General features: G+C 43.7%; 1 protein-coding gene across 1 annotated transcript in view; it reads right to left on the reverse strand.

The window, feature by feature from the left end:
• Nucleotides 1-679: 679 nt before the first annotated feature.
• Nucleotides 680-27,835, reverse strand: part of LOC145356179 (uncharacterized) — a 49,327-nt gene continuing 22,171 nt past the window's right edge. Inside the window, exons 3-7 of the mRNA XM_080208788.1 lie at nt 21,334-21,385; nt 19,085-19,205; nt 17,544-17,677; nt 6,959-7,204; nt 680-2,765 (exon numbers count right to left, since the gene is read on the reverse strand). Coding sequence (XP_080064914.1) covers nt 2,169-2,765; nt 6,959-7,204; nt 17,544-17,677; nt 19,085-19,205; nt 21,334-21,385 — 1,150 coding nt within the window. The 3' untranslated portion in view covers nt 680-2,168. The remainder of the gene's footprint in view (nt 2,766-6,958; nt 7,205-17,543; nt 17,678-19,084; nt 19,206-21,333; nt 21,386-27,835) is intronic.

Consider the following 27,835-nt stretch of genomic DNA (forward strand, 5'->3'; position numbering starts at 1 on the left):
GGACCAACATTTATTGCCCATCCCTAGTTGCCTGAGGGCAGTTGAAAGTCAACCACATTGCTGTGGCTCTGGAGTCACATGTAAACCAGACCTGGTAAGGAGAGCAAATTTCCTTCCCAAAAGGACATTAGTGAACCAGCAGGGTTTTTCCAACAATTGATAATGGTTTCATGGTCATTGGATTCTTAATTCCAGATTTTTTTTTTATTGACTTCAAATTCTACCATTTGCTGTGGTGGTATTCAAACCCAGGTCCTCAGAATATTAGTCGAGCTTCTCAATTAACAGTCCAGTGATAATACCGCCTCCCCTAAATTGGGAGAACTTACTTTAACACTGCATGCCATGAATGCACTGATAAAACGAGGGATAGAGTTTTGGTGGTAACGTTCAAAAGGGAAAATGGATATGTTCAGAGAAAAAAAAAGAGAGGACATGGGGAAAGATGGTGGTGGGGATATTAAATGTGAGCAGCTGGATGGCTTTTTGAAAGAGTTGATACAGATTTGATGAGTTGTATGATTGTATGAAGGCATAGACTTTATTCAGTGTCTAATGATGGTGGTAGTTTTAAAGGTACCTTCATGAGGAATTTGGTAACAATAGCTATACATATACTCAAGTGTAGGATTGTCTAGTGTCCATCACCATACGCACATGTCAAATGAAAGTAAGACACTGCAGCTAAGCCAGCATGTTTATTCTCATTCACATTTTCTTAGACTATAAGCTTACTTGGAAATATTTATGATTTAAAAAAAAAACTAGATTGACAGTTAGCTCAATAACTTGGGAAGTGCCTTTAGTTTAGAGCACAGCTTTTCATTGGATCATCAGGCTCAGAGTTCAGGCCTCAGTGGCATGCGTGAATTTTCACCATTTTGCCCAACATGGGAGAAAACTGAAAATGATGTGAGCTGTTCATGTACTCTGAGAAGGTGATTACAAAATTCTTGTTTCCAATCTGATCATTTTATATTTTGATATTAATTTTTTGAGACAGCTTAACACCCTTTGTACATGCGAATTACAAAAAAAAAGCAATAAAAGTAAACTTTGAATATAAATTGCTATGCGAGGAACCTAAATTATTAAAGATAATTTGAATCTTCTCAACTTTCAATGCAGTTCGCACCAATTTGTACTGCTCAGGGAGCTGCAAAGAATGGAAGTGACAGAGGATCAGTCAGCACTGGAAGAGAGAAATGATAATATACAGTACAGTTTGCAGATACTGCTGCAGCTTGAATCGATCTTCCTTTCACCAACTAACTGCTCAGTGCCATTTTCTTTTGGATGCCACCTGCTTCACAAACCTTAAAATTCTTCCAGATGTTCTGAAGAGGAGTCATATTGAACTCAAACCTCTCTGTTCTCCACACATGCTGCCAGACCTGCTGTGTTTCCATTTTCAAATCTGCAGCATCCACAGTATTTTGCTTTTGTCTTAAAACACTCCATTGATTTCCTTTTAAAAATGACAGTGAAAATTTCAGGAGTTGTTCAGAAATTTACTGCAACTCAGCGGGACAGGACAGAGCAGGTAGGAGTTTCAGTTTCATGAACCAATATTTGCCACTGACACATTTATTTGTACAACGTTCACCAGCTGAATGTGTGACAGAATTTAAGCTGTCTTCACTTATCTACAAAAATAATCTAGGAGCTGATCAGAGGAGCTGCACAGAAGGTTGTCTTGTAATTGAGGTATACAGTTCATATTTAACTCAAGCCAAATATAAATCCATAATCCTGACCTGTTCACTGCTTCTGAATGAAAAGTTAAAGTAGTCAAACGAAGCTCTTGTCATTCTGCCACAAGATACATAATCTTTAGGATCTATCATGTTTCAGTTCTGACAAGCTTAAAGGAATCAATGGAAAGCTGTCTCAAGGGGCAAACAACCAGCTGTCAATGAAAGACTGACAAATTTCTCCGTCATCCCAGTAAAATAAATCACTTTGCCACTGATGCCAAGTAATTCCTTTAACTCCTTCTGCGTGTTTTCCAGCCACAGTGTAGGTCACTACTTGTGTGAGATAGTTTTGGAGCTGGTGTATTACAGACCTGCTAGTTGTCTCTATCAGCGAGATACAGCTTTGCCTTCTTGGAGTATCAGTTGAGTCTCTTGACGTGTGAGGTTTGACCCTTCATCCACTGGGTAGAATCAGAGGTCAGAATTACTCTCAGGCTGCGGATGGTTGAATTCCTGCTCTGACGCTCGGCTAACTTTGTCCAGCTTTATTTCCTCAAAGTGACCGAGATCAGTGGACAGGCCGGCAGGATCCAGGGCTTGCACCAGAGGCTGTCGATCTTCACTTGCTTCTGAGATGACAAAAACGGGTTTTGTCAGCGTTATTCGATCAGCTCCGTTGGCAAGGTGCCTGCTTTTGGTAGCATCAGCCTGCAAGCTCTTGATGATGTTGGTTGGCACTGAGCCGTCTGCTGAGCACCGAGGCCCTTGGCCACACGGGATATATTCTGGGTCCAGTTGCTGCCTGGCACGGTTCTGACAGTTGGTGCTTGAGTTGTGTGGACGGGTAGTAGGCCGGAAGCCAAAGCAGGGACTTCCAAACCAGGCTCTCCTCAGATTGGTGCCTGCAAAGACCTTGCGGTGACTCTGTGCCGATTGAGTGAGTGGATATGAAGCAGCACTTCCTGAAGAATCGGAATATAATTGCTCTAACTCTGTTTCCAACCGCATGTCAGACACAACTTTCCGCTTGTTGTCAGTGTCGAGGTCACTGGGTGAATTGCTGGAGCCCTGTGTAAAACATAAGACATAGAATCACTACAGCGCAGAAGGAGGTTATTTGGCCCATGGAGTCTGCAACGATCGCAATCCCACCCAAGGCCCTATCTCCACAACCCCACACATTTACCCCACAAATCCCTCTAACCTACACATCCTGAGATATTAAGGCACAATTTAGCATGGCCAATCCACCTAACCTGCACATCTTTGGACTGCGGGGGGAACCCAGAACACCTGGAGGAAAGCCACACAGACAAGGGGAGAACGTGCAAACTCCACACAGAGAATGTCCCAAACCGATTCAAACCCAGGTCGCTGGCGCTGTGAGGCAGCAGTGCAATCCACTGTGCCACCGTGCTGTCCCTGAACATGAACTGTAGGAAGCGGAGTCGTGAAGGAAACAGTGAGATTTCTATTCACTATGTTGAATCTGTTATTGTACAAAGACTGCTGGATCTTAGATTAAAGGTACAACGCAGTGTGCAGCATAGCTGCCTCTGACTCAGAAGATTGAGAGTTCGCACTCGCTCCAGATATCCAGACTGTCCTTCCGGTGTAATGTTTGAGGGAATGCTGCATTGTCAGCTGTTGCCTTTAAGAGCAGTTCCTGACTATCCTCTCAGGTGAACATAGCAAAGAATGGGGGAGACTTCTCCCTCATGCCCTGGCTAATGTTTATCCCTCAAACGACATCTTTGAACATAGTATTTGGTAATTATTTGATTGCTATTTATGGGAGCTTGCTGTGAGCTTACTGGCCATCATGTTTCCTGAATTATAACAAAAACTAAACTTCTCATTGGCTGCAAAACATTTTGGGACATCTGGATGCCATGGTTACAGCACAGCAGAAGGCCATTCAGCTTGTCAAGAGCAATTTAGCAGGCCCCATTTTCACCTTTCCCTACAGCACTGCAATTCACTCTCATCATCAGATACTTATCCAATTCCCCTTTGAAAGCCATGAATGAATCTGCCTCCACCACTCTGAGGCTGTGCCCAAACCATTCTGTATGTAAAAATACACATCACCATTGGCTCTCTTGCCAATCAACTTGAATCAGTGTCTGCTGGTTCTCCATCCTTTTGCAAATGGAAACAGATGTTCCCTATCCACCCTGTCCATGCCCTCATGAATTTGGACATTTCTAACAAATTTCCTCTCCATCATCTCTTGCATCTCTGAAACCATTCTCTAAAGTCTTCACCTTTTTCCAGGAGTGTGTGATGCCCAGAATTGGGCAAAATATTTCAGTTGAGACCAAACCAGTATTGTTTGATCCTTGCTTCTGTATTCCATACCTTCTTCTAAATAAAACCCAAGATCCTATATGCCATTTATAAAAACGGATGTGTGACTGGAGAGCTAACAAACATTAAAGTTTTGTGATTTGATGTGGAATTGCCATTGGACTGGGGTAGGCACGATAAGTAGTCTCAATACCAGGTTGAAGTCCAACAGGTTTATTTGGTAGCACAAGCTTTCGGAGTGCTGTTCCTTCATCAGGTGAGTGCAGGATTTGTTCACAAACAGGGCATTTATAGACACAAACTCAATTACAAGATAATGGTTGGAATGCAAGTCTTTATAGGTAGTCAAGTTTTTACAGGCACAGACAACATGAGTGGAGAGAGGGTTAAGCTCAGGTTAAGGAGGTATGAATTGTCTCCAGCCAGGACAGTTAGTGAGATTTTGCAAGCCCAGGCAAGCTCCTACCACCAAATAAACCTACTGGACTTTAATCAGATGTTGTGAGGCTACTTACTGTTTCTGTGATTTAACTGCTCACTCTGCCCCCAAATCAAATTCTATTTTGTCTGTTTATGAAGAAACTGAGCTAATGAAGGCAGATTATTTGTCAACCTCTGACTGACTATTTTAATAGATCTGAAGGGATGAGGGAATTGATTTTACTTCCTGTCTCAATTCCCTGAATGCGATTTTACTGTGGGGTGCACCAGGCCTCAGACGGGAAGCTCACCCATGTACCGTGCAGCTACCAAAGCCCTTAAATGGCCACTTGAGGGCTTTTAACCACCAAGCCTCAATTTTCAGGCTGGCAGGTGCATGATGACTAAAGGGTGGGAAAGAGAAAAAGTTCTCACCCTCAATCTAGGGTGGGAAGGAAGAGCTTCAAATGAAAGGCCCTCAGACAGAGGGTGCCCACTCTTCACAGACCAGGGGAAGACTGACTTCCCCCACTGGCTTATCCCCCCAGCAATGATATTGACCCCTCATGCCCCCTCCCCCTTCTCACGCCATCCCCTTTTCTCACCCCTGCCCCCTTCTCAACAACCCCCCCTCCCCCATCCCCTACCCTCCTATCCCCAGGACCTTTAGTACTTCCAGCACCGTGGTTTCTGGGACAGTCTCAGGAATAACTCTTCCAGCCACTGCAGCACTGTGCCGGGATGTGCTGGAGAGCTGTCGGCCAATTAGGCTGACTGACACTTCTCCAAGACATGACTTCCTTCCAAATGGGGATGGAAATCCCACCTGGTGCCAATCACCACCCATTAGAGGATGGACAGGCCTGTGGGAGCCTGTGAGAGTCGCTGGCGATGTGTTCCCTGCCGACTGTCCAAATAACAGGCACCATGCACTCACCATCCCAAAAATTCAGGCTGAGAAAATTGCAGCAATATGAGAAAAAACTTTTTATTAAAAAGCACAGCAAGTGGTTAGGATCTGGAATGAACTCTAGTGTGTAGTGGAGGCAGATTCAACTGAGGTTTCAAGAGGGAATTTATTTATTTTCCAGTAATCTATCTGCAGGGATACAGGTTATTCAGAGAGCTGGTGCAGACACAATGGGCCTAATGGCCTCCTGTGCCGTAACAGTTCTGAGATTCTGGGACTATATCCCATTTTTTAAAAAAATAGCATTTGTATAAACTTTATTCAATGTAGTGCTTTTATACCTCAGCCAAGTTTTGCTGTCTGGATTTTGTTCAACAAACTTTGCCCTTTGAAATGTTACCCATTTTTTAAAAAATACACCGGAATATCCCACAATCATTTGTGACATTCTTCTCTTTGTGCTCCTAGGTAAAGTTTGTGATGCATTGCAATTTAATTCCCATTGTGGCAGGGCTGGGTTTAGTTGTAGAGATTGTGGTTGGTTGTTAAGGCACTATGGAGGTGAACTCACTCGCTAACTCGCTAACTCTGGTAATGCAGTCACACCTTAAAACATTTTTTGTTACAAATCTAAGGTGTTACATATTCCTCCCCTCCTGACAGCACACAATCACAATCAGAGGTCAGAGTTTCAGGATAAGGGTGTGGCAGTTTTAGGACAGAGAATTTGTGGAATTCACTACCCCAGAGTGCGGTGGATGCCAGGACAGTGAGTGAAATTGAGGAGGAGATAGACAAATGTTTAATTAGTAATCGGTTGAAGGATTATGGGGAATGGGTAAGAAAATGGAATTGAGGGTAAAAGCAGATCATCCATGATCATATTAAATGGTAGAACAGGCTTGAGGGGCTGAATTGGCTACTCTTGCTCCTATTTCTTATGTTCTTTATCAATATGAAGACATTTATACCGCTTTCTCATCAGTGGTATTGCTCAACTGAACTAACAAGAAGGGGAATAATGGGGAGGGCGAATAACAGGGAGGGAAAGTGGCAGTAAGTTTATTTCTTAGTGTCACAAGTAGGCATACATTAACACTTCAATGAAGTTACTATGAAAATTCCCAGTAACAGTGTGGAGTATGGGTGGCACAGTGGTTAGCACTACTGCCTCAGAGCGCCAGGGACCTGCATTTGATTCCTGGCCTTGGGTCATTCTCTGTGCAGAGTCTGCATGTTCTCCCTGTTTCTGTGAGTTTCCTCTGGGTGCTCCGGTTCCCTCCCACAGTCCAAAGATGCGTGGGTTAGGTTGATTGGCCGTGCTAAATTGCCCCTTAGTATCAGGGGGATTAGTAGGGTAAATATGTGTCGTTAAGGGGATAAGGCCTGAGTAGGATTGTGGTCAGTGCAGGCTTGATGGGCCGAATGGCCTTCTTCTGCACTGTAGGGATTCTATGATACTATGAAAACTACTAGAAATAATCACTGACCCTTCACCTTGTATATGGGACTACGATTACCCCAACTCAACAGTATATTGTATTACATTTACATATTTTAACAAGTTTTGTTACCTGGTGGATTTCATGACTGAAATAGCTCTGACCTTAGATATACTCACGCAATTCTCCAGCAGTTTTGTGAATGGACCGTTATTAGTCCAGTCACGCCACTCTCTTGGCAATTGTGGCAGTGGCCCCAGAACATCGTGGAAGTTCCGAGCACTCCAGGCTCGCCGTCGGCTGGGGGAGTTTTCTCTGCCACCCGTTGTTCTCAGTGACGGCAGCCTCTCTCCATCAGAAGGTGGGAGATTTGGCACGAGCCAATCGCAGGCGGCAGGTGGAGTGGTCGGGCTTCTCTTGGTGACCTGTGGATGAGGGATCAGTGAGAGAACGAGCAAAAATCCCCAATGTGCAGAAGGAGCCAAAGTCAGTGCTGTCTTGTGCATCTGCCTTTATTACTGAGCCCAGTGTCTATAACAACATCCAGCAAAATGTCCCAGAGGTGCTTTTGCAGGACTGTAATCAGATAAGATTGGACACCAAGCCACATCAAGAGCTTCTTGTCTAGATTTTGCATTCACCTGTGATGTGAGCAAGATCTTTAACGATCTGGAGGTGCAATAGTTTGACATGTAAATTGTGATTCTCATATTGAGTTGCAGTAATATCATCAAGCTGTCATAGCAGCCAATCACAGTAAATTAACTCTCTCCAACTGCCAGCTAAGAAATAAAAGCACATAAAATAAAGAAATCATTTTTAAAGATTGGAACGTATCTATGGAGTTAAGGCAGAAGTGAAATATCATCAGCAAACATTACATTTTTAAAATTTAAAAATCTAATAATTAACCTGACAAACATTTAACAACATTCCATAGATTATAGGATTTTTTCAGGGTCAGATAGGTTGTTTAACAGTAGTAGTGATGTGTTAAATATCTAGCCACACCTCACTGAGCAAGCCTTGACATTCTATGGGGTTTCTAACAGTGATTTTGATTTGATTTATTATTGTCACATTTAATTAACATACAGTGAAAAGTATTGTTTCTTGTGCACTATATAGACAAAGCATACCGTTCATAGAGAAAGAGAGCGTGCAGAATGTAATGTTACAGTCATAGCTAAGGTGTAGAGAAAGATCACCTTAATGCAAGATAGGTCCATTCAAAAGTCTGATGGCAGCAAGGAAGAAGCTATTCTTGAGTCGGTTGGTACGTGACCTCAGACTTTTGTATCTTTTTCCCAACGGAAGAAGGTGGAAAAGAGAATGACCGGGGTGTATGGGGTCCTTAATTATGCTGGCTACTTTGCTGAGGCAGCCGGAAGTGTAGACAGAGTCTATGAATGGGAGGCTGGTTTGAGTGATGGATTGGACTACATTCGCAACCTTTTGTAGTTCCTTGCGGTCTTGGGCAGAGCAGGAGCCATACCAAGCTGTGATACAACCAGAAAGAATGCTTTCTAAGGTGCATCTGTAAAAGTCGGTGAGAGTTGTAGCTGACATCCCAAATTTCCTTAGTCTTCTGAGAAGGTAGAAACGTTAGTGGGTTTTCTTAACTATAGTGTCAACATGGGGGGTCAGGACGGGTTGGTGGTGATCTGTTCACTAAAAACTTGAAACTCGCGACCCTTTGATGGGAGCAGGAAAGGGGAAGTTCTTGCCCATCGATGGATCCTGCTGATTGCTGTTTCTGCTGGAAAGCTGCAGCACCGATGGCGATGGAGCAATGAATGACAGACACAGTGTCAGGATATCTGCAGTAATCTACACTTATCTTTTCGTCAGATTCCGAGGAACAATGGTGGCAAACACTGGCAGATCTTATTAACAATCTCTCAAAGTCTGAGCCTTTATGACTAGTAACTGGAAACTTTGTCAAAGTGGTAAATTTGAGAGAACTTCTTAAAATTGGACAGAAGTGGGAAGGTTTCTGGAGCGAATTCCAGAGTTTAAGGTCTCAACAGTTGAAGACACAGCCATCGTGGAGGCTTTGGAGGGAGTACAGAAAAGGTTTACCAGGATGTTCCCTGGTATGGAGGGTATTTGCTATGAGGAGAAATTGAATAAACTGGGATTGTTCTCCCTGGAAAGACAGAGGCTGAGGGGTGACCTGATAAGTTTATAAAATTACGAGGGGAGGTTGGAAGCTTTTTCCCAGGGCAGAAATGACAATTACAAGGGGGCAGAAGTTCAAGATAAAGGGATAACGGTTCAGTAGAGATGTGCGGTGGTGGGGGCCTGGAATGCACCAAGTCAGGTGGTTGAGGCAGATACGTTAGCAATACTTTAAGACTTATTTGGATAGAGACATGAACAGATGGGGAATAGAGGATACAGGCAGCGGGGTCTAGGTAGGACAACATGATTGGTGCAGACTTTGTGAGACAAGGAGCCTGTTCCTGTGCTGTACTGTTCTTTGTTCAACGGTGGAAATGATTCAAAATCAGAGATATGTGAGTTCCAGGAATTGGAGGAGTGCAGAGATCTCGGGAGAGCCGTGAGGCTGTGGATGGATTTGAAAACCAAAGGTGGCATGAGAAACAATTTTTTTGGGTTTTTTTTTATAAAACATAGCAAGTGTTCACAATTTGGCCTAAAAGAGCAGTGGATGCAGATTCAATCACGGCTTTTAAAGGGGAAATTGGATAAATGCCACAAGATTTTAAAAATTTGGGAAAGGGACAGGTTAAATTACTCTTGTAGAGGAACAGGCAAATTTTGTTACCTGGTGGATTTCAGGAAGCCTCCTTCTGCAATCATTCTCTTTTTTTTTTAAACACTACCCGTGTCTTTTCAGAAAGAAAAGGATCTCCACAGCAGTTTCAGGAAGATACTGTTAAAATTATCCAGCCAGCATCTTGCAGGTTCGTGATGCATTCTCAGCAGAGGCTGACATACCAGCACCATCCCATCACTGGGAATTCCCTGGCACCGATAGGATTGCAAACTGGACAATGCGGCTGCTTCTAAGCGGTACCTCTTGGAGTCCGAGGCTGAGAGTTCATGTCCCAGACTCTTCAGCACAAAATCCAGGTTGCTACTGCAATGCAGTACTGAGGGTGTGCTGCACTGCCAGAGGTATTGGCTTTTGGAAGAGACGTTACACTGTGCCTTTCAGGTAACCGTAAGCGATCACAGGGCTACCACTGGAAGGAGAGGCGGTGAGTTCTCCCCGTGTCCCAGCCGATATTTACGATGCAACCAACAGAATTTAAAAATGGTTTATCCAGTCGATAACATGTGGGACCTTGCTGTGTGTTAATTGGCTACCGTGTTTTCTACATTACAGCAATGACTAGAATTTAAACAAACTTCACTGGCTGCACAGTGCTTTAAGGATGTCCTTAAGTCATGAAAGAAATTAAGATTGTCTTTTCATTGAGGGCTGGCACATATGGACCTTTAATATTTGCTGGTATAAGTTACAATGGAATTCCAGTTTAAAATGGTTTTAAAAGTGAGACCAGACAATTTGTTTTAGAGCACGTGACCCCTTAAAATGTACAAAATCAGACACTACCAGCTGCTTTAAGCGATTAATCCTGTTTAGGTTAGGAAGCTGCACCATTCTTTCCTATTAGTCCGATTTCCTTCTGATAGGAATGAACTTCAGAAGAAGCTCGATGTTGTTGAGATTTCCTATTTCTCTCTGTCCTGCTCTCCATTAGGCCAAACTGACATTCTAGTAACTCGCTAGAGAGGAGAGATCACTGAAAGGAATTTCCCATCTGGGAAGATCTTGCTGGTTCCCAGGAGGAACTGATTGAGCCAGGAAGGACGTTCAGGAATATTCGGCAACTTTGAAAATGAAAGTGAGAACCTGAAAAAAAAATTTGAGAACTAAGGATATTATTAAACTAGAAAGAGTGCAGAAAAGATTTACGAGGATGCTACCGGGACTTGATGGTTTGAGTTAAGAGGAGAGGCTGGATAGACTGGGACTTCTTCCCCCTGAGCATAAGAGGCTTAAAGTAAAGTTTATTAACGCTGCAATGAAGTTACTGTGAAATTCCCCAAGTCGCCTCACTCCGGCGCTTGTTGAGTCAATGCACCTAACCAGCACATTTTTCAGAATGTGGGAGGAAACTAAAGCACCTGGAGGAAACCTACACAGACACGGGGAGAAGGTGCAAACTCCATACAGGCAGTGACCCAAGCCGCGAATCGAACCCGGGTCCCTGGCATTGTGAAGCAGCAGTACTAACCACGCAGGTGATTTTGGAGGCCTATAAAATAATGAGGGGCATAGATGAGGTAGATAGTCAACATCCTTTCTCCAAAGGTAGAGGAGTCTAAAACTGGAGGGCATAGGTTTAAGGTGAGAGGAGAGAGATACAAAAGGGTCCAAAGGGGCAGTTTTCACACAGAGGGTGCTAAGTGTCTGGAACAAGCTGCCAGAGGCAGTAATAGAGGTGGGTACAATTTTGTCTTTTAAAAAGCATTTAGACAGTTACATGGGTAAGATGGGTATAGAAGGATATGGGCCAAATGTGGGCAATTGGGACTAGCTTAGTGGTAAAAACTGGGTGGCATGGACAAGTTGGGCAAAAGGGCCTGTTTCCATGCTGTAAACCTTCATGACAATAACTTGAGAAACATGTACCATGTAGTGAATAATAAGGTGCAGATAACATGGACCCTTGTTTCATAGGCCATAAGCAAACCCTGGAATAAGAAGTGATTAAACACTGTATTTTTCACATAACACATTTTAAATGTAAACAGAAAACCTTGAACTTAGGGCTGGGATTTTGTGGCAGTGGTAGCTCTATCCATGGACCAAAAAGGGGCAACCCAAACTCAGCTAATTCTGGGAGCCCCAACTGGATTTGATATCCTTCCAGAAATTAACTGCCTAGTGTCTGGTCTCCATCCTTTAAAGGGCTAAATCCTTTCTAGGAGCATTGGACACAGGAACAATTTGACTGGAGACTGGCATCAAGGAGCCCTAATAAAACTGCAGTCAATGGGAATCGGGGAAAATCCTCCACTATTTGGAGTCATACTGAGCACAAAGGAAGATGGTTGTGGTTGTTGGAGGTCAATCATCCCAGTTTCCGGGACATCACTGCTGGAGTTCTTCAGGATAGTGTCCTAGGCCCAACCATCTTCAGCTGCTTCATCAATAACCTTCCTCCCATCAGAAGGCCAAAAGTGGGGGTGTTCATTGATTACACAACATACAGCATTACACCTCAGATATTGAGTACACACCCAAATGCAGCAAGAACTGAACAACATTCAAGCTTGGGTGGATGTGGCAAAATGACATTCACATCATGCAAGTGCCAGGCATTGACTATCTCCAGTAATAGACCTTTTGATTTGGCCTTTATAGCGAGGGGTATAGAATATAAAAGTAGGGAGGTCCTGCTGCAACTGTACAGGGTACTGGTGAGGCTGCAGCTGGAGTACTGTGTGCAGTTTTGGTCGCCACACTTGTGGAAGGATGTATTGGCCTTGGAGGGAGTGCAGAGGAGGTTCACTAGGCTGATACCGGAGTTGAGGGGGTTGGACTATGAAGAGAGACTAAATAGACTGGGTCTGTACGCATTGGAGTTTAGAAGGATGAGGGGGGATCTTATAGAGACGTATAAGATAATAAAGGGATGGATAGGGTAGAAATAGAGAAATTCTTCCCGCTTAGAAAGGATAGCAGGACTAGAGGACACAGCCTCAAGATAAGTGGGGGGACAGTTTAGATCAGAGTTGAAGAGGAACTTCTTCACTCAAAGGGTGGTGAATCTCTGGAATTCTCTGCCCGTTGAAGTGTGGAGGCTACCTCGCTAAATATATTTAAGTCACGGGTAGATAGGTTTTTGATAGACAAGGGAATTAAGGGTTATGGGGAGAAAGCGGGAAAGTGGAACTGATTCACTTCAGATCAGCCATGATCTTATTGAATGGCGGGGCAGGCTCGAAGGGCTGGATGGACTACTCCTGCTCCTATTTCTTACGTTCTTATGTTCTTATGTTCTTAAAATCCAACCATCTTCTTGACAATCATTGACATTACCAGCACTGAAGCCCCCCCACTATCAACATCCAGGGAGTTATCATTGACCAGAAACTGAACTGGACTAACCATATAAATCCTGCGACTACAAGACTAGGCCAGAGGCTGAGTCACCTCCTGACTCCCCAGATCCTGTCCATCATCTACAAGGCACAAGTCAGGAGTTGGAATACTCTCCATTTGCCTGGATGGGTGCAGCTCCAACAACCCTCAAGCTCGACACCATCCTGGGCAAAGCAGCCCAATTGTTTGGCACTCCACCCATCACCTTCAACATTCACTCCATCCACCGACGTACAGTGGCAGCTGTGTTACCATCTACAGGAGGCACCTGCAGGAACTCACCAAGGCTCCTTCAACGGCATCTTCCAAACCCACAACTACTACCTAGAATGACAAGGGCAGCAGGTACCTGGGAACACCACCACCTGCAAGTTCCCCTCCAAACCACTCACCATCCTGACTTAGAACTATAATTGTCGTTCATTCACTGTCACCAAATCAAAATCCTGGAACTCCCTCCCTAACTGTGCTGTGGGTGCACCTACACCACATGGACTGCAGCTGTTCAAGGCAGTGGGTCACCACCACCTCCTCCAGGGCAATTAGGGACGCGCAATGAAAATGCTGGCTTAGCAGGTGATGCCCACATCCCATTAAAGAATACATTTTTATAGAATAGCTTTGAGCCTGACCTGCCATTTAATTAGATCACGGCTGATTGGAACAGAATGTGGCCTCAGTCCACCTTTGCTGTCCGCCCCTCAAAATGCTCGAATATCAAACATTTATCAACTCAACCTCGAATAAATTCAATGATTCAATCTCTACTGTTTTCTGGAGCTGAGAATTCCACAGACCAACAACCCTCAGGGAATATTTCTCCTCCTCAGTCTTAAAAGGGAGACCTTGTATTTTTAAACTGTGTCCCTTAGTTCTAGTCTCTTCCACAAGAGGGAGGATCCTGTTCTCCATTCTATTAAGTCCCCTCAAGATCTTATATTTTCAATAAGATTGTCCCTCATTCCTTTAAACTCCAATGGAAATAAGCCCAAAGTATTCAACATTTAGGTAAGCTCCTCATCCCAGGAATGAGTTGAGCAAACTTTCTCCAAAATGCATCAAATGCAGTTATATCCTTTTTCGAATAAGGAGACCAAAACTGCACACAATACTCCAGATGTGGTCTCACGACAGTCGAACTTCCCAACTTTTATATTCCATTCTCCTTGCAATAAACACCAACTTTTCATTTGCCTTGCCATTCACTTGCTGTACCTACATACTAACTTTGATAATTCATGAGCACCCAGATCCCTCTGTACCGCTGGGTTCTGCAGTCTTTTTCCATTTAATTAGTAAACTATTTATCTATTCTTCCTGCCAAAGTGGACAAGTTTACATTTTCTCCTAAATATACACCTTTGCAAAATATTTGCCCACTCACTTAACCTACCGATAACCTTTGTTTCAGACCCTTTCTCCTTTTGAGAGCTTACTATCCTAGCTATCTAGGTGTCATTGGCAAATTTAGCTATCATACATTCGCCCCCTTTATCTAAGTCATCGATCTAAGTTGTAAATAGTTGCAACCCGAATACTGATCTCCGTGGCACTCCACTACTTCTAGCTTGCCAACCTAAAAAAGACTCATTTATCCCTACTCTCTGCTTTCCGTGAGCTTACAAACCCTTTATCCATGCTAATATGTTACTCCCCGCACCATGAGTTCTTATTCTGTGTTGTAAGCTGTGCAGATGGTCAACTACCACTTTCTCAGGGGGCAACTAGGGAAGGCAATAAATGTCAATGATGCCCACAATCCAAGTGAATTAAAAAAACGAACTGGGGTCATAAAAATTTTTAAAAGATAAATTATGAAACAAAACACATTAATCAAAATGAAGAAATAATTATCTGGAAAACAGCACACTACATATTTTTACATTGAAAACCAGTCTCATTTCTCTGGCTACAGAAAATAGAATCCCACAGTGCAGGATCCATCAAATCTGCACCGACCACAATCCCACCCAGGCCCTGTACCCATAACCCCATGCGTTTAACTTAGCCAGTGCCCCTGACACTAAAGGGCAATTTAGCATGGACAATTGGGGCGGCACAGTAGCACATTGGTTAGCACTGCTGCTTCACAGCTCCAGGGTCCTGGGTTCGATTCCCAACTAGGGTCACTGTCTGTGTGGAGTCTGCACATTCTCCTCGTGTCTGCATGGGTTTCCTCTGGGTGCTCCGGTTTCTTCCCACAATCCAAAAATGTGCGGGTTAGGTTGATTGGCCATGCTAAGAAATTGTCCCTTAGTATGCAGGGATGTGTAGGTTAGAGGGATTAGTGGGTATAATATATGGGGGTAGGGCCTGGGTGGGATTATGTTCGGTGCAGACTCGAAGGGCCTCTTCCTGCACTGTAGGATTCTATGATCTTTGATCTAATCCACCTAACCCACCATCTCTGGAGTGTGGGGGGAAACTGGACCATCCAGAGGAAACACAATTTTTGGGTACAATGTGAAAACTCCACGCAGACAGTTACCCAAGCCAAGAATTGAACCCCGGTTCCTGGTGCTGAGAGGCAGCAGTGTTAACCATTGTGTCACCATGCTGCCCCCTTTGATGTTTCATTACTATCTTCCCATTAATACAAATGGTGAAGTTGAAATTCAGTCATTTCCTTAACGTGCTCTATGCTTCTCCAATTCTAGCCTTTTAGTTACAATTATTCCACCACTGTTGACTGTGCCTTAAGCTGTCTGGGCCCCAAACGCTGGGATTTCCTCTCTAACCTCCTCTTAAAGACGACCTCCGTGACCAAACTTTTGATCACCTGCTTTAAAATCTCTTTATGCAGCTGGGGTCAGATTTGGTCCGATAGCCTTTGCTATGGGAAAAGCTCTACGTAAATGCAGGCTGTTGTTGTTGTAGTTGTAATGCAATATTTAAACAGGAGTTCCAACGTCCAAACACAAACTCACTGTTAATCTTTGTTTTCCTTCCAGAAAATGAGATAATCCTTGCAGCTTATTCGTCTAGACAATTATTACAAACCAAAACATTCACCAGCTGTTGTGCCAGCATCAGATCTTTCACTTTAATGTGAGGGGAGTTGGCGTTGCTAAGAGGCAAAAAGCCACAGCTCCGACCTTAAACGTAACAGATATTCTTATAAAAGTACAGAACATCTATCTATTTTACTTCAGTTTAAAGGGAAACACATTAGTTTGTCTGAGTATATTTTATAGATTAAAAAGATAATTTAAAGCTCTAAAATTGAATCACAGAGAACATAAGAAATAGGAGCAGGAGTAGGCCATCTAGCCCTTCGAGCCTGCCCCGCCATTCAATAAGATCATGGCTGATCTGAAGTGGATCAGTTCCACTTTCCCGCTTTCTCCCCATAACCCTTAATTCCCCTGTCTGTCAGAAACCTATCTACCCGTGACTTAAATATATTCAGCGAGGCAGCCTCCACCACTTCAACAGGCAGAGAATTCCAGAGATTCACCACCCTTTGAGTGAAGAAGTTCCTCCTCAACTCCGATCTAAACTGCACCCCCTCCCCCTTATCCTGAGGCTGTGCCCTCTAGTCCTGCTATCCTTTCTAAGTGGGAAGAATCTCTCTAGCTCTACCCTATCCATCCCCCTCATTATCTTACACGGGCAGCAAAGGGCTCTATATTAAACTTCATTGGAACAGGTGAAGGTTCAAAGTTCATGGTGCAACAAGCCATCGAGGTTCTTGATTAATAAGGGGATCAGAGGTTATGGGGAACAGGCAGGAGAACGGGGATGAGAAAAATATCAGCCATGATTGAGTGGTGGAGCAGACTCGATGGGCCGAGTGGCCTAATTCTGCTCCTATATCCTATGGTCTTATGGAGGTTGGCAAGATGAGGAAAGGACGACCTAATGGGTGAGTTGCTGAACCAGTAACCCTGTATCTTAGATTAATAATCCAGATATAAGAATTTGAATTAGGTTTTTTTTAAGAAACAAATGGAAAGCTGCTATGAGCAATTGTGACTCCAATGTGGTCAAATTGTTTAGGGAAGGCAATGTGTCCTTACTCAGTCCTGGCCAACATGCAATTCCAGGCATAAACCAACATAGTTGAGGTTTTTTACAAACCGCCCAAACAAGTCATATCATACCTTTTCAAGGCAACTAAGGAGGGGCAATGAACGTGTTGGCCTTATAGCTGATACCTCCACCCCGAGATTGAATTCAAGTAATAGACAAGACACGAAAAATAGTGATTCAGATAGTATCACATTTGGATTTTAAAAGCCTTTAGGCTTCAGGAGAAAAAGACAGCTGAGGGGGCTAAGCTGTTCTAAAGTTAACATTCTGGTAAACAAAGAGCTGTCTGAGGAATTTCAATGTTGTGAGGACTGAATAAATGGCACATTTCCAGTTTAAGATATGGAACTTCACAAACAAGATACGCTGCAGGAACACATCAAGGCTGCTTCAACAGCATCTTCCAAACACACAACTTCTACCATCTAGGAAGGACAAAGGACAGCAGAGAACATGCAAACACCACCACCTTTCCCTTCAAGTTTCCCTTCAAGATATTAACCAATCTAGCTTGCAACTATAATTGCTATTCCTTCACTGTTTCTGTGGCAAAATTATAGATTCCGCTCTCCCCCAATCCCCCATACCTTTGTTTTAAAGCTGGAGAAATGTAAATTGCCCAAGCTCAGACCAGTCGAAATCACAAAGATCTCGTCACTCCCAGACTCAGTCACTGCTGATTCACTGGAGGCCATTTCCATTTCATTGTAGAGTGAATTGCCTGCAGCAGACAGAATGGGAGTTATAGTGGATTCTAACACAGGCTGAATCACTTCAATAACAGTGCAAATATCAGATGCAGCTAGATCCAAATGATTCTTTAGGAAATCTTTTTATTAAAAACTAAGCCCAGTTCTGGATTATTTAAGAAAGTAAAATCTATATATCGCAAAGTGTAGGGCCATGATCCTACCATTGTGTCCTGCTGGTTAACGGGTGTGGTGATCTGGTAAGATCGCAAGAGAGCCAAAAAATCAGGTTCACACCCCATTTCTCACCTCTCACGATCTTACTGACACCTGGTATTAGGCGGGATCAGTCTCGTGCCTGGAAAGGGCATGAGGTTGATTGTAATAGTGAGCATGAGATTCAATTGTCCAGGCTCCTTGCCTCTGTGGATGACATGTGATGCCTATCAAAGGGGAGCAGACGGCATGGTCTCACTAGTAGCGCAGAACATCATTGAGGACTCCCCCCCATCCCTGAGAGGTCGGGGGGGGGGCAGAGTCAATGCCCATTGGGCAGTGCCCACTTGGCAGTCTGGCAGTGCCAGGTGCAGGGCCTGAGGGGGCAAGATCACTGTACCTCTGCAACAGAGATTGATCGGAGGGGGCGCAGTGGTCGTAATCATTCCAGGTGGGGGAGGTATCAATTAGCCATGGAGTCCTGCAGTAGTGGGGTGGGGATGGGCTATGAATGCCACCAGCTATTGCTAGAAGAGGCAGAAATCTGCCCATGCGCATTTGCTCCCTCTGCTGCTATCAGCTGGCTTTCAGATTGCCCATCCCCCTACTGACAAAGTGGGGTAAGATTGGATTTTTAAGTTGCCCAAACAAATAGCGCTAATTTCTCTCGTTTTCAAGCTCATTTGGGACTTAGAATTTTTTTGATAAGATCGCCCCCTACACCTTAGAATAAAAAATATCACAGCTGTGATTTCAAAAGCCATGATAAGAAAATAATTATTGATCTTTAGTGAACTTCATAGCAAAGTAAACCATTCTAGTAATTTTTTTAAAAAAGGTTAGAAGATTTTCACTTATTTATTCCTATAATAAAAACAGAAAATGCTGGCTAATCTCATCAGGTCCGACAGCATCTATGGAGAAAGTAACACAGTTAATATTCTGTGTTATTTTGTTCCCATGTTCAGCTGTTTGTTTTGAAATGCTTTTTGGAAATGTAACTTCCCGATTGTTGGGAATGTCATTTTTTCCAGATGGGCAGAGGGATGAAACGTACCCAGGACAGAACCTTCTGTTTTCAATTGTGAAGAGGTGAAGATGTAACTGGTAGTAAAACTAATCTGAGCTCACAGTTTAGTTTTTACTGACAAGTAAAGGAACACCCTTTGCCTGCACTGTAACCACATCCTAAGTATTTACAGCAATCTCCATATTGTACTGACCCATTCCCTCGAGGCTGATGCTGTGATTGTTGTTCTCATTTTCTGTTGAGACCTCCCGAGTTGTCCCATTGGTCACAAGCTGCATTTCTCCGATATCAACGGCAGAATTCTGGATTCCGTTCTACAAAAGTGAAAAATGAATACACTAAATACACAGCTCAGTTTTAGCTCAACAGTTCACTGTTATCCCGGGATGTGACAGGGATTGATGCAGCAGTGTGTACACCATCTACAAACTCCTTCCAACCCTGCAACCTCTACCACCTAACAGGACAAGGGCAGCAGACACAGGAGACCACCACCACCTGCAAGTGGCCACCACCCCCCAAGCCACTCACCATCTGGAGGTGGGAGCTATAATTCTGCTCCTTCACCTTCCTAACAGCACTGTGGGTGCACCTACATCACATGGACTGTGGCATTTAAAGGTGATGATTCACCACCACGCTCAAGGACAATTAGCCAAGGGCAATAAAAGCTGGTCTAACCAGTGACAGCCCTGTCAAGAGAATGAATGTGAAAGAAACATAGCAAGGCCTGATCGTAATGATTGAAAGATGACTCAAGAGTTTTGGTAGAGAGGCAGCAACTCATTTATTTATCCCCTTTCTGAATGAAGCAGTCCCCAGCAGTGGGTGAAATGTTCCTTGTTTGAACAGATTATGACTATTGTTCACAATAGAGACACCTGGCTCTTAGAGTCAAAAACAAGTCAAAGAAATCAACTGGGACTGGGAGGTCTACCACAAATCCCCACATCTGTTAATGTGTTTACATTTCCGCCCACCTGCTCCACCACCACCACCCCCCCCAACCCCCAGACCCCCCAGATCTCAAATATCTGACCCTCTGGCCTAGTGAAAAAGAGAAAAGACATACTTTTCTGAAGTGCCTTTTATGACCACGGGATGTCTCGAAGTGTTTTACAGTCGATTAAGTACTTTTCCTGTTGTAATCTAGGAAATGTGGCAGCAATTTTCACCCAGCCAGCAATGTGACAATGATAATCTCTTTTTGCAACGTTACTTGAGGGATAAATGTTGTTCAAGACACCAACAAGCATCTCCCTGTACTTCCTCAAATTAGTGCCCACCAGAGAAGACAGACAGGAACTTGCTTCATCATTTCATTCAAAAGATGGCATTTCCGAGGTGCAGCATTCTCTCAGTAATGCACCAACACCCCCCCACTCACCCAGCGTCATCCGTCAGCACCACCCACCCCAGCATCACCCGCCAGCACCTTCCTCCCACCTCCCACCCCCCCCCGCCCCCAACGCCAGCACCCCCCTTCCACGTCACCCACCTTGGCGAGCCGCCAGCACTGATCTGCATCAGCTGCCTGCAACGACCTGTGCCAGCTGTCGGCACCCAGCTGGGTAACACATTGTCAGCCTTAAGTTTTGTGATCCAAGTCTCTGGAGTAGAATCTGGACTCATAACCATCTGATTCAGAGGCAAAATTCCTACCTATTGAGCCACAGCTGACATCAGCCATGAGGAGAAGGGTGATGGCAACACCCGAGTCCCATGGAGGACTGTAACCACTGCTGTGGAGACCCCAGTCAAACATGCGGGTCTTTCCCACTTTGAAGGCGGGGGCGGGGTGAGGGAGGAGGCCTCTGTGTTGTAAACCTCTTACAAAAAAACAGAAAATGCCAGAGGTACTCAGCAGGTCAGTCATCCGTGGGGAAGAAAGAGTTAATGTTTCAGCTCTGTGACATTCCATCAAAATCCTTCTCTTTTTGCCTTACACTGTCATCTTTATCTTTTAGTCTCTCCCGCTCTCCACCCCATCACAGATCTCCCATTTTGTTCTTTCCTCCTGACTGTATTTGCATTAAAACGGTTAAAGATCTCAGTCAACCTTTTCCACGTTGCGTGAAAGGCGCCTGACGGGTTAACTGTTTCTCTTGCCACCGATGCTGCCAGACCTGCTGAACGTGTCCAGCATTTTCTGTCTTTATTTCCGATTTCCAGCATCTGCAGGATTTTGCTGTGGAATCATAGAATAGCACAGGAGGCCATTCAGCCCATTGAGTTTGCGCCATCTCTTTCAGAAAGTTAACATTTCAAGCTCATATGGTCCTTCTTCACAGCACTTTAGAGAAGTCACAAGGACTCGAAACATTAACTCAAGTCACTCTTCACAGATGCTGCCAGACCTGCTGAGTTTTTCCAGCATTTTCTGTATTAATTCTTTCAAAAAAAGACAGTTTATATAATCAAATTGTTACAAATCAGAATTACCTCTCCGGTTCTTGAGCAGTGGGAGTGATTTCCTTTACAATGAGCTCTTTTTCTAAATTAAAAACAAAACATTTTGCTTTAGCCTTTGAAAGTTGGCAGGTGTGTCCCATTACTTGGGTCTCTGAATAAAAAAAGGCAGATTTTTGTTAATACTGGCCCGCTCACAACCCGAGAACCTCCCAAAAAGCTTCACTGCCAAGGAAATACTTTTGTTTTGAAGAGCAGTCACAGGAAACAGGTTGTAAAGCGGATCACAGAGTATCTTTAATTCCATTCATACCTTCAATTCCTATGGATTGTAATTCAATTGCTGATTGTAAAATAAAAATAGTTGCATTTATATAGTGCCTTTCACAACTCAAGTGCTTTACAGATAATGAAAAATGTAATGTAGCAAACATGGAGAGCCCATTTGCACACAGCAAGATCCCACAAACAGCACTGAAACAAATAACTAGATAACGTGATTTCAGATCTTGGTCAAGTTGTGTGTTAGCCAGGACATCGGGGAGAATTCTTCTCAGAAACCAGCTCATCCGAGAGACAGCAGCCAGAACTTTCCAGCTGTTCATGGCCTGCTATCGTAAGGATGGAGAATTTGGTGCTCAGCTAAATCTCCATCCACTGCAGCAGGACTGGAGAATCCACCGCTACGAACAGCTGGAAAATCCCTCCTAGCATCTTGAGCAAAGGTGTTGCCAGGCAGTGTCAGTCTAGGTTAACCACAAGCGTTAAGATTTCCCACTGGAATTCAGGCAGTATTGGCTGCTTTCCATGGAGACAGGTCAATTGCTTTTCCCCCCCACAGTCAGCCAGAGATTCCCCCTGTAAACTGTATGTACCTCCTCTATGCTCCTGCAATCCTGACTTCCAAGACCCAGTTTAATAATCACATCCATGTGTGCCAATTCTCTTTAAACAGAACTAGGAGCAATTGTGTCAACTAACAAAGACAGTCTTAGTGATTTGGTTAGGCTTAGTAAACCAAAAGTCACTCCTGAACACACTGGTTTCATTGGGCCTCACAGCAGCCTGACTGTGGATGGTGGATGTTTCACGTTTCCAAGCAACATTTGGATTGAGGCAGGTGCTTTCAGGAGGAATCCGGTACAATGGAAGTGGATTTGTTCATAGCGAATGAAAGGAATTCAAACAAGAAACTACTAGAAATGCACAGTATCTCAAAGAGTAAAATTTTTAAAATTCATTCTTGGGACAGTATTTATTGCCCCTCCCTACTTGCCCTTGGAGGGCGTTTGAGAGTCAACCACATTGCTATGGATCTGGAGTCACATGTAGGCCAGACCGGTTAAGGATGACAGATTTCCTTCCATAAAGGACATTAGTGAATCAGATGGGTTTTTCCCAACAATCGACAATGGTTTCATGGTCATGAGATTTTTAATTCCAGATTTTTAAAAACTGAATTCAAATTCCACCATCTGCCATGGAGGGATTCAAATCCGGGTCCCCAGAACATTAGCCTGAGTTCTTAGATTAATAGTCTAGGGATAGTGCCACTAGGCATCGCCTCCCCCAACTGGAATAAGGTTTCAGATTTATCCGTCCAGTATTTGCTGTTTCTTCACTTTTTAATCTTAAATGATGATATTATGTAAATTTTGCACTCTGAGTTTGTAGATTCCAATAACCATAAAGTCCATCTGCAGACTGTAAGGTTATCAGCAAGATTACTGTAAGTTCGGACAGTAAATAAATGAGTCAATGCAACAAAAACTTGGGGTTCTTCCAGGAAACTTTGGTTTGGACCACACGTGCTGGCTGTTGGCCAATAATGTTGAGTCTTTAGGTCACTGGAGCTGCACTTTCTGTCTATCTGCTTGTTGCTGCCACAGTTATCACAGTGTGTGCTAATGGCACCGACAGGTCAGAACACACTCACAGCCCAGTGTTAGAGTTGGTGGGGGGAGGGGGGGAGAAGGGGAGAAAAGCTTAGAGCACGAAGAGAGTGCATTTGGCTCATTATGTCTGTGTCGACTTTTTCCCTCAACCCCACAACGATATTTAGAGGGTTAAATGATGAGGACAGGTTGCATTTTCTTGAGATACTAGATTTAAAATGATTAAAAACATTTTCTCTGGTGAGATTCAGAGTTTTAAAAACAATGGACCATAATCTTAAAATTGGAGGGAGCACTATTGCACACAAAAGTGACATGCGCGCACACACACACACACCCCCCCACACACACATTCGCTCGCACGCACTCGCTACACCCCAATCATTTTGGGGATGGGTCTCCTAAGGTTCAGACGCAAAAAAAGTGTCAAGGCAGATTAAAAGGCGCTCACATCGAACAAAGCTACACTTGACCTAGAAATACTTATTACTATTGGGACCTGGGAAGAATTATAATCATCAGAAAAGATTGAAAAAGCCTCTTCTCTTTTGTTCATGGGATGTGAGTGTCGCTGGCAAGGCCAACATTTAATGCCCATCCCTAATAGCCCCCACGATAGTGCTGATCAACCACATTCTTGAACTGCCGCTGTCCATGTGGTGCAGGGACCCTCACGGTTCTGTGAGGAGGAGAGTTTCAGGATCTTGGCTGTGAAGGAATAGCCATATAGTTCCAAGTTAGAAATAGTGTGTGGCTAGGATGGGAATCTTCCCTCTCTAATAGAGAGGGCTAAAGGTTGTTTGAGGAAAGGTTTTTAAGATTATGAAACAAATTAATAAGGTGACATCAAGGAATCCTAGCAAAACTGATTTCATTGGAATCAAGGGGAACCTTCTCAAATGGGTGGAGTTGTACCCAGCACAAAGGGAGATTGTTGTGGTGTTGGATGTCAATTATCTCAGTCCCAGGATATCACTGCAGGAGAAACTAAATAGAGTCGTAAAGTTTTACAGCACAGAAAGAGGCCCTTTGGCCCATCGTGGCTGTGCTGATCTTCAAGCACCTGTCTATTCTAATCCCATTTTCCAGTACTTGGCTTGTAGCCTTGTATGTTACAGCAATTCAAATATGCATCTAAATGTTGTGAGGGTTCCCGCCTCTACCACCCTTTCAGGCAACGAATTCCAGATTCCCATCACACTCTGGGTGAAAAAGTGTTTCCTCAAATCCCCTCTAAATCTCTTGCCCGGACTTTAAATCTATGCCCCCTGGTTAATGACCCTTCTACAAAGGGGAAAAGTTCCTTCCTATCTATATTTCTAAATTTTGTACACCTCTATCAAATCCCCACTCATCCTTCTCAGCTCTAAGGAAAACAACCCCAGCCAAACCTAGAGAATGTGGAACTCCATATCATAAAGGAGCAGATGAGATGAATAGTATGGATACACTACAAAGGAAGGTGGATCAGTAGAGGAGGAAGATAGGACTATAGGTAGACTATGGTGCAACGAAATGGGGTATGAATCGGCTCACGTGCAGCATGGACACTGGCACAGAGTAGTTGGGCCGAATGGTCTGTTTGTGCTGTGATCCATGTTGTTATTCTGCACTAATATTCCTCTTGTTAATAAGCAACTAAGTACAAGAAAAAAGGCAAATTGTTGTTGCTTTAAAGAAAAGCACAATGCAACAGAGCACAATTCTGTCACTTAAATGTAGACGTTTAGCAAATACATAAAGTATTTACAGTTATCACCATGAAATGATGATTCAGTTCTAATAGCAGAGTGTTAGAATTACCACCTACATTACCACTTACCAAGCATTTTAAAGTGCTTGAAATAGTTTGCTGCATCAATACAAAAAAAAAGCTCTTCAGAATGTAATCAAAATATTTTCACAGTATGAATGAGATGGCTGGGGTTGGGCTTTTACAACTGCTTTTGGGGCCACTCAGTGATGGAATTGGCTGTACTTCCTTCGAGTCTGGAACGTGGACTAAAATCCAACCCCATCTAACATGTAAAAATCTCTTTTCTGAAATGGGTTTGTCAGTCTCAACTCAACAACAGGAAATCGCCACAATTCAGTTCTAATTAAACTCACACTCTAGGAGATTATGAGAAGACTTGGCTCGAGGAAAGGAATGGTGGCGGCTTTTATGAGATTGGCTCTTGGCTCGCAATGCCTCAATTTTTAAATTCTCATAATTGTTTTCAAATTCCTCCATGGCCTAACCCTTTCCTATCTCTGTCATCTCCACCAGTTCTACGAACCTCAAAAGTCTCTGAACTCATCCAATTCTGGCCACTTGCACGTCCCTGTTTCTGAATCATTCCAACACTGGTGGCTGTGCCTTTAGCTGCCTGGGCCTCAAGCTCTGGACTTCCATCCCTAAATCCCTCACCTTGTTTGATGCTCTCTTAAAACCTATCGCTTTGACCAAACTTTTGATCACTTGTGCTGCTATCATTTTACATGGCTCAGTGTTGATAATCGTTCATAGAGTCATAGAGGTTTACAGCATGGAAACAGGCTCTTCAGCCCAACTTGTCCTTGCTGCCTCTTTTTTGAAGCCACTAAGCTAGTCCCAATTGCCCGCAATTGGCCCACATCCCTCTAATTCCATCTTACCCATGTAACTGCCTAAATGCTTTTTAAAAGACAGAATTGTACCCGTCTCTACCACTACCTCTAGCAGCTTGTTCCAAACACTCACCACCCTCTGTGTGAAAGAATTGCTCCTCTGGACCCTTTTGTATCTCTCCCCTCTCGCCTTAAACCTATGCCTTCTAGCTTTAGACTCCCCTACCTTTGGGAAAAGATGTTGACTATCTAGCTGATTTATGCCCCTCATTATTTTACAGACCTTGGTAAGGTCACCCCTGAGCTTCCTACGTTCCTCAAGAAAAAAGTCCCAGTCTATCCAGCCTCTCCTTATAACTCAAGCCATCAAGTCCTGGTAGCAGCCTAGTAAATTTTTTCTGCACTCTTTCTAGTTTAATAATATCCTTTCTATAGTAGAGTGGTCAGAACTGTACACAGCTCCTATAAAATGCCTTGGAATATTAGATTTGCTATACGAATGCAAGTTTTGTTGTACTCTAATTAATTATGACAGTATTTATAGCTATTTATCTCTAACTAACTTTATCACAATTCCCTTTTGGTTGGTTGCTTATGTGTACACACACATGTCCAAGTCCAATAGTCCCTGAAAATGCAAAGGGTCTATTGACTAAGGATAGAATGCAGCGCAGAATCAACAGAAAGTTGGGATTCAATACTAGAGAGAGATCACAGGTCTGAATACTTGGAATACAGAAGTTTAAGAGGTGATTTGATACAGGTTTTTAGGAATTGACAGGGTTGAGAGCAAGAGAGAGAGCGAAATAATGTTTCTCTGATAGTACATAGAACATAACAGCTCAGTACAGGCCCTTTGGCCCTTAATGTTGCATCAACTTGTGAAACCACTCTAAACCTACACTATTCTAATATCATCCGTGTGTTTATCCAATGACCATTTAAATGCCCTTAATGTTGGTGAATCCACTACTGTTGCAGGCAGGGCATTCCACATTCTGACTACTGAGTGAAGAACCTACCTCTGACATCCATCCTATACTTATCACCCCTCAGTTTGAAGCTATGTCCCCTTGTGCTAGCCATCTCCATCCGAGGAAAAAGATGGACACTGTCCACCCTATGTAATCCTCTGATCATCTTATATGCCTCTATTAAGTCACCTCTTAACCTTCTTCTCTCTAATGAAGATAGCCTCAAGTCCCTCAGCCTTTCCTCATAAGATCTTCCCACCATACCAGGCAACATCCTGGTAAATCTTCCCTGCATCCTTTCCAATGTTTCCACATCCTTCCTATAATGTGGCAACCAGAACTATACGCAGTACTCCAAGTGCGACCGCACCAGAGTTTTGTACAGCTGCAACATGACCTCATGGCTCCTGAACTCAGTTCCTCTACCAATAAAAGCTAACATACCATACACCTTAACAACCCTATCAACCTGGGTGCCAATTTTCAGGGATCTATGCACTGGACACCGAGATCTCTCTGCTCATCCACACTACCAAGTAACTTACCATTAGCCCAGAACTCTCTATTCCTTATACTCCTTCCAAAGTGAACTACTTCACACTCTTCCACATTAAACTCCATTTGCCACTTCTCAGCCCAGCTCTGCAGTTTATCTATATCCTTCTGTAACCTGCAACATCCTTCCAGCACTGTCCACAACTCCACTGACTTTAGTGTCATCCGCAAATTTACTACCCATCCTTCTACACCCTCATCCAGGTCATTTATAAAATGACCAGCAGTGGCCCCAAAACAGATCCCTGCGTTACACCACTAGTAACTGAACTCCAGGATGAACATTTCCCATCAACCATCACTCTCTCTTCTTGCAGCTAGCCAATTTCTGATCCAAACTGCTAAATCACCCTCAATCCCATGCCTCTGTATCTTCTGCACTAGGACACAACCTTAAAAAAAAATCAGGAGAGAGAGGAGTTATGAAACATTTCTTCTAAAGGGTGGTAGAAGCGTGGAATGCAATCCCACAAAGTGGGAGTAGAGGGTAGCACAGTGGGTAGAACTGATGCCTCACAGTGC

Source organism: Carcharhinus amblyrhynchos, chromosome 20 (genome assembly GCF_965287045.1).
Source record: "Carcharhinus amblyrhynchos chromosome 20, sCarAmb.v2.hapA, whole genome shotgun sequence".
Classification (NCBI taxonomy): Eukaryota; Metazoa; Chordata; class Chondrichthyes; order Carcharhiniformes; family Carcharhinidae; genus Carcharhinus; species Carcharhinus amblyrhynchos.